Source organism: Lutjanus erythropterus, chromosome 3 (genome assembly GCF_056507025.1).
Source record: "Lutjanus erythropterus isolate fLutEry1 chromosome 3, fLutEry1.hap2, whole genome shotgun sequence".
NCBI lineage: Eukaryota > Metazoa > Chordata > Actinopteri > Lutjaniformes > Lutjanidae > Lutjanus > Lutjanus erythropterus.
The window spans coordinates 27,371,430-27,385,815 of NC_139319.1; the positions used below are offsets into that span (position 1 = coordinate 27,371,430).

At 40.0% G+C, this 14,386-nt stretch overlaps 1 protein-coding gene across 1 annotated transcript in view; it reads left to right on the forward strand.

The window, feature by feature from the left end:
* Nucleotides 1–14,386, forward strand: part of LOC146330162 (myosin-9-like) — a 31,619-nt gene that overhangs the window by 7,321 nt on the left and 9,912 nt on the right. The window contains exons 5-28 of the mRNA XM_084715656.1: nucleotides 230–257; nucleotides 743–836; nucleotides 1,384–1,404; nucleotides 2,866–2,958; nucleotides 3,819–3,882; nucleotides 4,707–4,805; nucleotides 5,115–5,258; nucleotides 5,854–5,949; nucleotides 6,095–6,171; nucleotides 6,422–6,616; nucleotides 7,443–7,616; nucleotides 7,877–8,050; nucleotides 8,794–8,908; nucleotides 9,105–9,295; nucleotides 9,989–10,110; nucleotides 10,514–10,583; nucleotides 10,699–10,859; nucleotides 11,011–11,119; nucleotides 11,932–12,063; nucleotides 12,250–12,456; nucleotides 12,569–12,706; nucleotides 12,898–13,021; nucleotides 13,566–13,737; nucleotides 13,986–14,198. Of these exons, the coding sequence (XP_084571782.1) occupies nucleotides 230–257; nucleotides 743–836; nucleotides 1,384–1,404; nucleotides 2,866–2,958; nucleotides 3,819–3,882; nucleotides 4,707–4,805; nucleotides 5,115–5,258; nucleotides 5,854–5,949; nucleotides 6,095–6,171; nucleotides 6,422–6,616; nucleotides 7,443–7,616; nucleotides 7,877–8,050; nucleotides 8,794–8,908; nucleotides 9,105–9,295; nucleotides 9,989–10,110; nucleotides 10,514–10,583; nucleotides 10,699–10,859; nucleotides 11,011–11,119; nucleotides 11,932–12,063; nucleotides 12,250–12,456; nucleotides 12,569–12,706; nucleotides 12,898–13,021; nucleotides 13,566–13,737; nucleotides 13,986–14,198 (3,013 nt within the window). The remainder of the gene's footprint in view (nucleotides 1–229; nucleotides 258–742; nucleotides 837–1,383; nucleotides 1,405–2,865; nucleotides 2,959–3,818; nucleotides 3,883–4,706; nucleotides 4,806–5,114; nucleotides 5,259–5,853; nucleotides 5,950–6,094; nucleotides 6,172–6,421; nucleotides 6,617–7,442; nucleotides 7,617–7,876; nucleotides 8,051–8,793; nucleotides 8,909–9,104; nucleotides 9,296–9,988; nucleotides 10,111–10,513; nucleotides 10,584–10,698; nucleotides 10,860–11,010; nucleotides 11,120–11,931; nucleotides 12,064–12,249; nucleotides 12,457–12,568; nucleotides 12,707–12,897; nucleotides 13,022–13,565; nucleotides 13,738–13,985; nucleotides 14,199–14,386) is intronic.

Sequence of the window (14,386 nt, forward strand, 5' to 3'; positions counted from 1 at the left end):
TCTTGGTTTTAACATTTTTGCTTCATCGATAACTATATATTTGGCGATTAATTTTCTGCTAATCAGCCCTTCATTTCAGCCGTGCATGGCTGACACGCAGAGACAGAAACAGAAAGTCCAAAGTAAAACAATCACATGCCTAATTATTCTCACCTCAGCTGTTTGTGTTTTTCTGTTATGTCAACATTTTGTCCCTGATCAACATTATTCCTCTTTCTCTTCCTCTCAGATCGGGAAGACCAGTCCATCCTCTGCACGTAGGTTACTCTGTTCTCTTGGTGTTTTCACAATAACTTTGTTTAGAACAGTATGCGGTATTTTCTTCAGTGGTCAGTGTTTTTTTGCATGCATTCTTACAGTCAGTGTCTATGGGTCATAGAATGAGTCTTGAATTTTGTTTTCCCATCAGGACTCCATTGACTTAGTTTTTTTTACAGTGAATTTTATTTAGTTTCTGTCAAGTGTGAATGAACTATGTTTTGCAATGGTCTTCAAGGTAAAATTCTACTTAGTGTGGTTTTGAGGACCTCGAAACGTCACTGGTTTCTGTTAGCAGGGAGGTGTGGCGGAAGAAGTCAACAACTCAATCTTATTGGAAACCTTGTCTTTATACTTGTGTGATGTGTTGCCTTTAATGCATTAGGATCAATATATTTCCCCTGCCATGATGTTCAGAGCGCTGACCCTTCTGATTGACACATTTGTGTCTCAATCTTTCTGTGTACTCTGTCTTTTTCTCCAGTGGGGAATCAGGAGCAGGGAAAACAGAAAATACCAAGAAAGTCATTCAGTATCTTGCCCATGTTGCCTCATCATTCAAGTCCAAGAAAGATCAGGTCAGTAAAAACTGATTTTCTGTTTAATTCCTTCCTTCCTTCACGATTGATCTGAAGTTTTGCAAAGACCCTGTTGTATTTTTCTTGTCTGATACTCCTTGCTCTTTCCATGTTGCTCCATCTCTACAATGTAGTCTACCTGTACAAGCTGTGTGAAGACTACTGCGCATTCCTGTTTCAGGCCTCGACGTGCCTGCCTCTCCTCTCTGCAGTGACTTGAAGTGAAGCAGAACACAGATGTGTGTGTGTGTGTGTGTGTGTGTGTGTGTGTGTGTGTGTGTGTGTGTGTGTGTGTGTGTGTGTGTGTGTGTGTGTGTGTGTGTGTGCGTGCGTGCATGCAAGCATGCCTGCATGTGTGCCTGTGTGTGTGCTTGTACTCTTATTCCTCATATGTAGGTTATTTCACAAGGCTTTTCATGAAATGTCTGTTAAATAATTTCTTCATGATTCACCAGGTGACACCAGATTTCCTCTGCAGTTATGTAATTTGTGTGCTGAAGTTGGTATCAAATGTGTTGAACTCTCTCCTTTTTCACCTCTTCTCCAGGGCAGTGCAGTTTTGTCACATGTGAGTTCATCTCTCTGACTCCATATGCATGGTGTCTGACCATTTATGCACATGTACTACTCTACTAACAGGAAATGTTTTGTTGTCTTTGTCTGGGTTTTCAAGGAAATGCATTAAACATTACTAAGAATAGCCTGTTGCTTTAGAGGAAGGGTTGATCATTTTGAGGCATATGCTTATTAATTTTCTTGCTGAGAGTTGGACAAGAAGATTGATACCACACTCATGCTGGTACACAAAATATGAAGCTGAAAGCCAACAACTGGTTAGCTTAGCTTAACATAAGGCTGGAAATGGGGAAATGCTAACCTGTCTCTGACCAAAGAAACAAATCTCCCTACCAACACATTGCGTCTCAATTTGATAATTTGTACAAAACCCAAAAAAGTGTACGAAATAGTCTGCTACATTTCAGTTGATTGGATGAGTACTTCTTGAATGCTGTCATCAACCATACTGTGGTTCTCAACAACATGGCAAGCAGCACTTTCAGAGGCCAAGCAATCAGCTTGCTCTGATTGGCCATGACCCAAATAGACACTGCATTAGTACTTCAAACTATTGGAAAAGAAAGCAAATAAGATTTCCGACAATGCCCAATTATGTTTTGAAAATAAGGAAAGCCAAGCAAAATAAAGATTTGTCCCTCATTTGTTTTAGATATATAAAAAAATTGTTTATTTTAAAATATGAATGAGTTTTTTCTTGAATAATAAAGAGCCTGGTATCGGTCCAGAGAATAAAGGCATGTGTCTGCTCATAATCATTTCCCTTGTGGCAGTGAACTGCCCAGCAACACAGCAGAACAGTTGAGCAGTAACCTTATCTGAGGTTTGTCTCAGATGCTGGAGCTTGGTGTTTATGCCTATAAGCTGTATTAGGTGACAGTATCCCGCTCCGCCCAGCAGCTATTTTTTTTTCTCAATCTGGTCAGTCTCGATTTTGACATTGTTGTGTAGTAGTTTGTAGTTTATTTGGGGTGTCACAGTGCACTCCAGCATTTCCTTTGGGGGATCTTGGCTAACTGGCCTGTGTGCTTCTTGTGTTCTCTTGTTTGTGCCTGCATGGACAGGGATGGTCTTTTACAGGGTTTTTGTGCTTGAGTGGGCTTGCTGTGCTGCGGGAATGTGTGTTGGAATGTGCAGGATTCAGTATTTGTGCGTGTGTGTGTGTGTGTGTGTGTGTGTGTGTGTGTGTGTGTGTGTGTGTGTGTGTGTGTGTGTGTGTGTGTGGTTGATTGGGCAATGATAACATCCCCTGAGGTGATTCTTTTGAATAGGCAGCCTTAAATACACTGAATGAGTTATTGCGCAGGTTTGTGTTTGCCAGGGAAAGATCTGCAGTGCTTCAAGAAAATGCATGATTTTAAGTTGTCCTGGTTTGACTAATGTCCACCTCATAATCATCATAAAGTATTATTACAGCCTATTGTTTGCATTGAAACTGTGTCCTCTCTGTCAGGGGGAACTGGAGAAACAACTGCTGCAGGCAAACCCTATTCTGGAGGCCTTTGGCAATGCAAAGACCGTGAAGAATGACAACTCCTCAAGATTTGTAAGAACAACTTGAAGCCCCTGAAAACTGTCTTGAATCTTGTTTGTTTTTTTTTCAAATAACATAAAATTCATGTTTAATAAGCACCAGTCAAAATAATAGTGGAATAGACGTTGTTAGTTATTAAGTATGACTTAACGGTCCTTTTTAAACCAGTCAGAAGATCACTGAGAAAACAACAAATGCAGAAGTCTCATGTAAAGTGACAAATTATTGCGTGCATGTCAGAAGCATAGACTCTATTATAAATAGTTGATGTAGCCACCTTGACATCACCCATTGGTTTGTGGGTGTCTGTTTTTAAGCCTTGAGTTTGGCATTAAGGCAGTAGCCATTTTGCTCTTTTTGGAGCCAGAAGTGACCATATTTGGATGAGAGTATGGTGCTGGGGAGAATGGGCATTGCTATGCCTCTATTCTAACTGGATGTAACTAAGAACCTAAGGAAATGCTGTGGTAGCCACGCCTAAAAGCATAGCCTTTGTTATCATCGATTTTACTCTAAATGGGACCACAGTTTACTAAATGAACATCATGCTGTATTGAAGAAGAATTATAACAAGCAATTGAATTCATTAGAAAAGGGTTTTACGATCAGACTTTCTTTGCAACTAGTGGAGTCGCCCTTTACTGGCCATTATAAAAATGCAGGTATAAGACACTTTTGTGTTAGATTCACCTTTCAGACACTGAAGCTGTGTCCCCTATGTATACAGTCCATGGTTAGAACTCATAGCTTTTAGTGAGAAGCAAGTTGAGAAAATAGGTTTTCACTGCTTTTTTTTAATGTGTTCAACCATACAAACATCACCAAGTTTTATTGCTGCATATCAAAATGATTTGATTTGTTTTCTCTTGTAGGGGAAATTCATCAGGATTAACTTTGATGTCAATGGATACATCGTTGGAGCCAACATTGAAACTTGCATCCTTGTAAAAATATGCTAATTATTTTCTCAGTTCTGCGGCCCTGGGCTGGATTAACCTGCCAGGTGGCTCTGGCCCCAAACTGAGTTTCCTCCAAACCATTCTGGGAGGGTGACACAAACCAAACAACATCCCTGTGGCAAAAAGTTTAAAAAGTAAAAATCTCCAGAAATCCTGTGGTGGTCAATCACATAAGCCTGAGATCAGACTGCTCCACAGTTAGTCCTAAATATCTTTGAAACTTTGTACTATCCAAGGGAAAGTCCCACATGTGTCCTTGCCTGGTTTATTTCAGGTATCAAGCTTTGACCTCTGGGGCTTCCTAGCAGTTTATGCTGGAACATATCAACACCAAGAAACTTCCTTCCAGTATTTTCTGGTTGTTTGACAATGGTTACGTTCTAAAGCACAAATAAACATGCCCATACTCTTGTACAGCCCTGTGCTAATTGCTGCCATGTCCAATTTGGTCTGACTGTAGTCTAATGCTCTGCTGCCTCAGGTTTGCTGTTTTGTGCTTGCTTAGTTTGTAATAATTAGACTTAGCAAATTTGTTACGTGTTAGCTCAGTGTCAGCTGACATGTTTAAAAGTATTTAAACTGTTTTGGATGCAGGGGCCCTCTACAAGACAGGGCAACAAGGTTGGGTAAAAATGCAGGGGCAAGTGCAACCTCAGGCCCTTTAAATATAAGTATTTAATCGTCCTTTAGTAACACAATTAATCACACTACAATCACCAGCCTTGCTTCTACACCACATTTGAAATATGCTGCTGTCCTGCTGCGTTTGTATTTGTTTGTCCTTAACTGAAATGTTACCAGATCTGCTGGAGAAGTCTCGGGCCATCCGTCAAGCTAAAGACGAGAGGAGCTTCCACATATTCTACTATATGCTGTCAGGAGCAGGGGACAAGATGCGCTGTGAGACATTTTATTACAACGTGACTGCATCAAACTGGGCTACGTGAATGAAAGTTGCAGAAAGTAGCAGAATAAATGTGGTTTATTGTTGGCTGAACATGACTTGCAGTTCAAGAACCAAGACATTTATTAAGTAAACAGGAAGTGGTTGATCTAGTCCACTTACGAGTTTCCCATTTCTTAGTTTAGTTATTATGTTAAATACAACAGCACTGAAGTTGTATATCCCGTGAAAATATATTGCCAGAGCCCTCTCGTCTTCACAAGTCTGTCACAATTGGTAATTTTCTCCTATTTTTCACTACCTAGCTGAGTTGTGTTTGGAGGACTACAGCAAATACCGTTTCCTGTCCTGTGGAAACGTGACGATTCCTGGGCAGCAGGACAAGGACCTGTTCACTGAGACCATGGATGCCTTTAAGATCATGAGCATACCAGAGGAGGAAAGAATTGGTACATACCATCTTATTATATTATTTTCATCGTTAGTTAAAGCTTCCCTGTGGAGGTTTTGACATCTAGTAGCTCTGAAAATATAACTTTTGTTTACAAAAAACTCCACAGGACCCCTTGAATCTGCAGATTATTTTCTCCACTAATCAATTTAAATTTGTCCATCATAATTTTCCACAGTATTCAAATGTCTTGTTTTTGTTTCTACCAAGACTCCAAAATCAAAGGTATTCAGTTGGGCAAAAAAACCCAAAAACAAATTCATTTAGCTATAATATATGACAAAGAAAAGTAACAAATCCTCATGTTTGAGAAGATGGAACCATCAAAGTTTTGTTCATCAAAATTGTTCTAATTTTCTTTCAACCAGTTGATTAATCATTTTCAATTTTTATTTCATATTTGGATATGTTTTTGAATAAAATAATACCAGTTTATTAGTTAAAATTAAACAATAATAATAACAACAACAATAATAATATTATACAGATTGTGTTTATGTTTGAGAGTATCAAATGTATGGTGACGTAAATTATTCACTATGTGATTGGTTCCTGTGCAGCACAGTGACCTCTTGTGTTTGTTTGGCTGTCAGGTCTGTTGAAGGTGGTGTCGGCGGTGCTGCAGCTGGGGAACATGAGCTTCAAGAAGGAGCGCCACTCTGACCAGGCCTCCATGCCTGACGACACTGGTACACACATTTACACAGACATACGATCACCATCATCATTTCCTCTGTGCATGCTGTCTGTCTCACTCCATTTGCTCAGAGTGTCCCAATTCGTCCAACACCCACCTTTTCATCCTATGACATGACCCCCATGTTTCACCCCCAGCTGCCCAGAAAGTTTGTCACCTCCTGGGCATCAATGTGACCGACTTCACACGAGCCATCCTGTCTCCCAGAATCAAGGTCTGCATCACGTGAAATGTTACCTCTTCTTGTAATGACTGTGGTTGCACAGTTTGTGATAGACATTTCCATGTTTTGTCTCTCACTTGATGTGTTGTCTAGACATTTTTTCCCACTTAGTTTAAACCTTTTGTTCTTAGTTTTTTGTTTCATGATCTAAATAGATAAACAAGATTTTGTCAATGAACCAGTTTCCATGTAATGATAATTATAGTATCACAGGATGACATTGGCGTATTTCTTTTTGCAGGTTGGCAGGGACTATGTCCAGAAGGCCCAGACCCAGGAGCAGGCTGAGTTTGCTGTTGAAGCTCTGGCCAAAGCCTCTTACGAGAGGATGTTCCGCTGGCTGGTGCTGAGGATCAATAAGGCGCTGGACAAGACCAAGAGACAGGGAGCCTCCTTCATTGGTATCCTTGATATCGCTGGATTTGAGATCTTTGAGGTGAGCTGTTCAGGGCCTGACAGATTGATAGTTATGGATCATAGTTGTAGTTCTATGATCAGACACAACACTCTGACGGGAGTCTGTTAATGCTAGATCCTGCAGAGCAATGTCAGACAGACAATGTTAAATCAGATGTGGAGATGCCTGCAGAGGAAGACTCATCTGTAATGATGACGTTTGTGTTTATCAATACAAACTGAGTCTCAAAATTAACTGTGATGGAGGTGGAGAAGGATGACTGATGCGGAGATCAGCTGACTCCGGTGTGCCCATTTGGCAGGAGAGATACTTAATACATAATTGACCCTTTGTAAGACCTACACTCACTTTTATGACTGTAATCTAATGTTTTCACATCACAATTGATGAATAAAGGCCACACAGCGTTACCAACCTGCCCACTGACTTGCTCCAAACACTGGGCTATGTGCTCAGCCAATCTGAGCACATAGCGTGGATATGGCGATTAATAACAAAAAAAAAAGAACCCAAAAACTGGTACAAATTGAAAGCAAAGTGAATTTTCACCTGATGTCATTCATGCAAATTTAAAAGGTGGACTTTATTCACCTCAAACATTCAATATCCCCTAAACTTACTAACTGTACAGACAGGCTTTTCTAGAAAATGACCCGCAAAATGAGCCTGTGTCCGTTTTTCTTCTACACCTTTGACTGAAGGCAGAACTCACCAGCAACTCTGGTTCTTACTGAAATTTCCTTCTAGTCTCCTTTCTCTTGTTTCCTACATTAACATTTTTTTTTAAGTTGCTAATTAAATTTCCTGTCACTTGAGTAATGGTTTCTCAAATTCTTTCCTATAGCTGAACTCATTTGAGCAGCTATGTATCAACTACACCAATGAGAAGCTGCAGCAGCTCTTCAACCACACCATGTTCATCCTGGAGCAGGAGGAGTATCAGAGGGAGGGCATCGAGTGGAGCTTCATCGACTTCGGTCTTGACCTGCAGCCCTGCATTGACCTCATTGAAAAACCTGTAAGACAGCTCCCAGTTACTATTCATCCTCCTCTAGACTTAGATAAGAAACACTGATAAGATACTGATCAGCCTGAGGTAACACTTAAAGATCAGTTACAAGCCCTCTGCAGAAGTCACTGCCTGTATTTCCTGCAACAGTTGTGTGACACATGTCAAGGCATGTCACTGCACTGGATTATTAACTCAAGTCAGAATTCCTTTGAACTGCAGACTGACGTGTGTATGTCCTGTTTGTTTTTTTCCACCGTTTGTCAAAGGCTGGTCCTCCAGGCATCCTGGCACTGCTGGACGAAGAGTGCTGGTTCCCCAAAGCCACAGACAAGAGTTTTGTGGAGAAGGTGGTTCAGGAGCAGGGAAATAACCCCAAATTCCAAAAACCAAAGAAACTCAAGGACGACGTTGATTTCTGCATTATACACTATGCTGGAAAGGTCATTGATGGTTGATTTTCTGACTTCTTGTTTTTCCTCTTGACAGTTAGTTCTGTTAAAATACAAGTTCCTGATTTATTCCAATAGTTCTGTCCATATTCTTCAAATGGAGTGAAATTTTCTTCCTGGGTTGTTTACCACAATACAAATGTACTCTAACACAAGTGAAACACAGTTTTTAAAAAAAGTAAGATTAAGTAGTATCAACAAAATGTACTTAAAGTATCTAAAGTAGTACCACTTGTTCAAGTGCAGTGTATTATTATAGTGAATATTGTTATTGTAGTTGGTGGAATTTTGGTTGGTTTATATCCTATGAAATAGTTTGAATCAGAAATACATAATTGATCCTGGGGAGGAAATTGGAGAAGTAGAAAGAAAATTGAAGAAATAAGAAAGTAATCCTTTACTTTTATATGAACAATCTTAATATACAATTTAACTTTTTTTTATATAAATGTACTGGAGTGAAAAGTACATCACTTGCTTAGATGCTGTGGAGTAGATGTATAAACTAGCATAAAATGGAAATACTCAACTACAATACAAGTAGCTGAAGAAGTAAACAAGTTATTGCTTTACTGCACAGTTTATACAATGAATTTGTACCTTAAATCAGTGTCATAAATACTTGCATTGTGCTCCAGAATAAGATGTGGCAAGGCAATAAGAACAATAGTTTGCTGGTAACCTCAACTTGGCAGGTCTTAATGATTGTTAATGAATGGTCTCCTCTGGTGCAGGTGGACTACAAAGCAGACGAGTGGCTGATGAAAAACATGGATCCTCTGAATGAGTGTGTGGCCACTTTGCTCAACCAGTCTACTGATAAATTTACTGCTGACCTGTGGAGAGACAGTAAGTGGTGTAACTGAATTTATCTGAAACTGTGAGCCCAAAGAGCTGCAGTCTGGATATCAGGATAGTTATTTGCTATCTACATGAAAAGATGTGACATATAAACATGTTTTCATTATTAAACATTAAAAGATATTCAATTTCAGTGTCCTAAAACACACTGACAGAACTATTGTTCCTCTGTGTATCGTCACAGTGGACCGTATCGTCGGCCTGGATAAAGTGGCAGGAATGTCGGACTCCATGCACGGTGCGTTCAAAACCCGTAAGGGCATGTTCCGCACTGTGGGCCAGCTGTACAAGGAGCAGCTGGGTAATCTCATGGCCACGCTCAGGAACACCAACCCCAACTTCGTCCGCTGCATCATCCCCAACCATGAGAAGAAGGTACAGAACAAAGAATGACTCTTAAGTGTCGCAGGGGTTGCAGCGTTTGAAGCATGAGTTTTGTGCTGTGGGGAGCTATTAGTAAAGAACATGGCTCATCTTTGTAGTCTGGACACGTGGTATATTAAAAGCCATTTTTACACAGAGATCGCACCATGTCGCTGTAAAGAGGAATTGCCTTTGCTTTCTGTATTTACACTTAACCAAGCAGCACAACAAAGCTGCCCCCGTGTGTGCTTTTCAATAGCATGCCGGCATCGCAGAATCAAAAGAGGTGTGACATTAAGCAACAAGTGATTCTGCTCTTTTCTGATTGAAGAGCACTGATAACCTCATGGATTTAAAACGGAAAGATTTTATGTGCTCGCGATAAACATAGTGTTGCTTCTTCTGCATCAGTTAAGTTAAAAACATTACCATGTGTGATGATCTGATGGGAGCGATTTCTCAATATCCTCAGATCCTTGATTTAGATGAGAAAAAGTCAGTACCACAACTATAAGAATAACAACACTGACAAACAATATTATTGGGATTACTCTCAGAGTCATTTGATGGACAGTGTAAACACTGACAGCCAATCAAAATTAATTAAATGATTTACCATTAGAAAAATATCTGTGTTTGACATAAAAGCGTCAGAACACACAAACGGTTCTTTAATATTGCTTTATATATTTGTTTCTTCTTCAGGCTGGTAAACTAGAGCCTCACCTGGTTCTGGACCAGCTGAGGTGTAATGGAGTCCTCGAGGGGATTCGCATCTGCAGACAAGGCTTCCCCAACCGCATCGTCTTCCAGGAGTTCAGACAGAGGTGACAAACAAATGCAGATGTTTCTGCAAACTCGTGAACTTCCATATTGAATTTTGTCCCTCACAATACATTTTTAGAAACAGATTTAAATACATAAAGACCAATTCTTCAAAGTATTTTTCCTCTCTTTTCTCTTGACCATCCTCCCACTGTAGCATTGTCAGACAAAACATGCAAGACAAACATTGAAAAAGGACAAAAACAGACCCAAAAAATTTGATAATTCTGTAGCCATTAGACATTTACAACGGTGAATGTGCCTGTAACTACAAAAGCAAATAGTAAAGTAAAATACAGTGGCATCCTTAATTCTAAAACAAATGTTGTCATTAACTAAACATTTGTAATTTTTATTTTAGAAGAAAGAGTCAAACTACTGTGATTCTGCTTGTCTGTTTCTCAGGTATGAAATCCTTACTCCTAATGCCATCCCAAAGGGCTTCATGGATGGAAAACAAGCCTGTGTGCTTATGGTAAGAACAATAAATCAGTTTAAGTAAGCATTTCATCAGAGTAAAAAAGTTTCAGTTTGCTCCGTGTCAGGCTTTTTTAGTTGTCTCAGAGGTGCTTCTGTCTTCTTCATGTCAGATCAAAGCTCTGGAGCTGGATCCAAACCTGTTCCGCATCGGTCAAAGTAAAGTGTTCTTCAGAGCCGGAGTCCTGGCCCACCTGGAGGAGGAGCGAGACATGAAGATCACCGATGTGATCATCAGCTTCCAGGCCTGGTGCAGAGGATACGTGGCCCGCAAGTATGAAGGATGAAATTGATCCAGAAAATATCACACAGCAACTTTTGTGTTTTAGTACAATTGAATAAATGGAACATAACAGATTGAGAGAACATACTTCTAGACAAAACGGTAAATATGTTCTGTACGTTTTTTTTTTTTTTTACCTCAGAGCCTTCGCCAAGAGACAGCAGCAGCTGACAGCCATGAAAGTGATCCAGAGGAACTGTGCAGCTTACCTCAAACTCAGGAACTGGCAGTGGTGGAGACTTTTCACCAAGGTAAGAGATTAATGAAGGCAGTTTGGTACTTTTTATCAGTGTGCCACTAAAGGTTCAGTCTTGGAACCCATTGTCAATTCTATAGATGGAATTTCTCATGTATTTCACAGCCATCTCCTGGCGCCCTCCTGTTTTGTTGTTTGTCCCAGGAAATTCACATAATTTGCATTGGCCTTAAACTTTATTATAAGCAATCATCATACACACATCCAGAAGATTTTTTGTTTGATTATATTAAATTGTCAGATCGATCATTCCCACACTACATAATACTAACCTTCAATATTTTACAAAAACTAAAACCATTTAGAATACTACTTGTGTGAATAGGCTAATACGTTTCTTAATGAAAAGGTAGTTCCCCTTATCTAAATTTGGAGTTCCATGTTATTCTGGTGCAGGTTTGTGTTTTATATTTTAGAATATTTATGGGTCATCAAGTTAAGTCTCAAGTCAAATCAAGTCTTCAGGCATAACAGACCAAGCTGAATTGCAGTCCTCATTTTTGTTATTATCTCAACTTGGGTCCAAGTAGGAAGTCTATAGCTCTGGATTCAGATTTTTCGATTTTTTTTATTACTTATCTTGACTTAATCTTTGACATCCCAATCCGGTCTTTATAGAGCACTCAAAGTTTATTTTACTGTGTAATGGTAATGCTATTTTACGCTTGAATATTTTTTTTTAAGATTTTTGCCTATGGTTTCTCTCCCTGATTTTTCATGAGAGCACCCAAGGAAAGTCCAAATATCACCATGTGTTATAACATTTTAATTTTTAACAGGCTAATTTGTTGTTTTTTTTTCCTCTAGGTGAAGCCTCTGCTCCAAGTGACTCGGCAGGAGGAGGAGATGCTGGCAAAGGAAGAGGAACTGGTGAAAGTGAAGGAGCGACAGCTGCAGGCTGAGGAGCAGCTCAAAGAATATGAGCACAAACAACAACAGGTAAGAGTTTCTGTAACACTGGAGGAAGCTCAGTCTGTTGTTAGTCTTATCATAAAATGGTGAAAGTCAAAGAATTTATTTGTAGATTTGAAGAGCTTTTTTCAGTGTGATTGCAGCAGTATGTAGAATGAATCTGTAAAAACGCAAATCATTATTTTGACAAGTCTTCTTGCTCCTGTCTGCCAGCTGAATGCAGAGAAGCTGGCTCTTCAGGAGCAGCTGCAGGCAGAGACAGAGCTCTGTGCCGAGGCTGAGGAGATGAGAGCCCGTCTGTCTACTAGGAAGCAGGAGCTGGAGGACATCATACATGACCTGGAGTCTCGCATGGAGGAGGAGGAGGAGAGGGTTGCCCAGATGCATACAGAGAGGAAAAAAATGCAGCAGAACATCACGGTCAGTTATGAGATGTAATGAGGAAAAATGTACTCAAAAATACAACGGCGCTGTTTAAAAAAACAAAACAAAAAAGCATTAACATTGCAGATTGTTTGTGTTGTTCCTCCAGGACTTGGAGCAGCAGCTGGATGAGGAGGAAGCAGCTAGACAGAAGCTTCAGATGGAGAAAGTCACCACGGACGCCAAGCTGAAGAAACTGGAGGACGACGTCATGGTGCTAGATGACCAGAACAACAAGCTCAACAAGGTCTCATACAACCTTTTCATTTAGCCCAGTGTGCTGTATTACTGATTAATATACAGTTCAGTCAATACGACAGTGACCATGCAGTGAGGTTGTATGAAAGAAAAGTGCAGGGTAAATAAAAAAAAAAAAGAAACAGTCTACCTGGGACAGCAAGAAGGTCATTTTCTTTTGATTTTTTTTTTTAACCTCAGGAGAAGAAACAGTTGGAGGAGAGGATGTCAGAGTTCACTACCAACTTGGCCGAAGAGGAAGAGAAGTCCAAAAGTTTGCAGAAACTCAAGAATAAACATGAAGCCATGATTACAGACTTGGAGGGCAAGTATTTGCTGTCCACGTTATTGCTGTTTTGTTTTTGTTTCATTTCATTGATAGATTTTATTAGACAATTTCATAAACAAAACACTACATTGTTGTCCCTATGGGAAGAGGGGTGTACAGGAGACATAAGAATGAAAATAAATAAATAAATAAATAAATGGTAGAAAACACTACAATGTAATGTAATACAGTCATCACTGGTGGCTACATTCTTTCTCTGCAAGTCATTCACTGCATTAACAACATCAGTCTCTACCTCAGTGCACATCAGATATAATATTTCAACATTTTTTCACAGCCCTCTCAGTAGATTATATGTAAGTGGTACATACTTATTAAAATGAATAAGCTACATCAGTACAAAACCTAGAAAAATTGAGACATGGTTGAGGTTAAAAAAAAACACAAAGCTGGCACTTATGAATCATCTTATGTTTACACAGTAAGTTCACACAAAGATTATGACTGATAACAAACAACTGCAAGTTAAATGAATAAATTCCAACTTTTAAATTGTGTTTCTCTGTCCTGTCACGCACAGATCGTCTAAGAAAAGAGGAGAAAACGCGTCAGGAGTTGGAGAAGAACCGCCGTAAGCTCGAGGGAGACTCCACTGAGCTCAATGACCAGATTGCAGACCTGCAAGCCCAGATCGCTGAACTCCGAGCTCAGCTGGCCAAGAAAGAGGAGGAACTCCACACAGCGCTGGCCAGGTTAAAATACATACATAAATAAATAAAGATTTAAGATTTAAAAGCAACAAAAATGACAAAAGATCGACAAAAATAGGTCTATCATCATAGTCATACTGTACAGGCTATCTAGATTAATCAGTTTTTCTTCCTCAGTTTGTCTCAACATCACTGAAGTTCTCTGCCACACAGTTATTTGTTCTCATTTCCAAGAAAATTCACATAGACCACCTCCATGTCGATCTCATCCCTCCACCTTTCACCTCCAGGATCGAGGAGGAGGCTGCAGCCAAGAATGCAGCCCAGAAGAAGATCAGGGAGCTGGAGGCTCAAATCTCTGAGCTGCAGGAGGATCTGGAGCTGGAGAAGCAGGCGCGCTCCAAGGCTGAGAAACACCGCAGGGACCTGGGAGAGGAGCTGGAGGCCCTGAAGACTGAGCTGGAGGACACACTGGACTCCACTGCGGCACAGCAGGAGCTGAGGTAACATTCACTTCCAAAGAGGCCCCACACTTCTGCAACAAGACTGCATAAGTTTTTCTCTAACTCATAGTGTTATTTATCCATCTAAATTCTTTTGGTGTGAGTTGTGGAGTTTTGGAGATATCTGTTGTAGAGATGTCTGCCTTCTCTCCAATATAATGGAACTAGATGGTACCCATGTTGTAGTG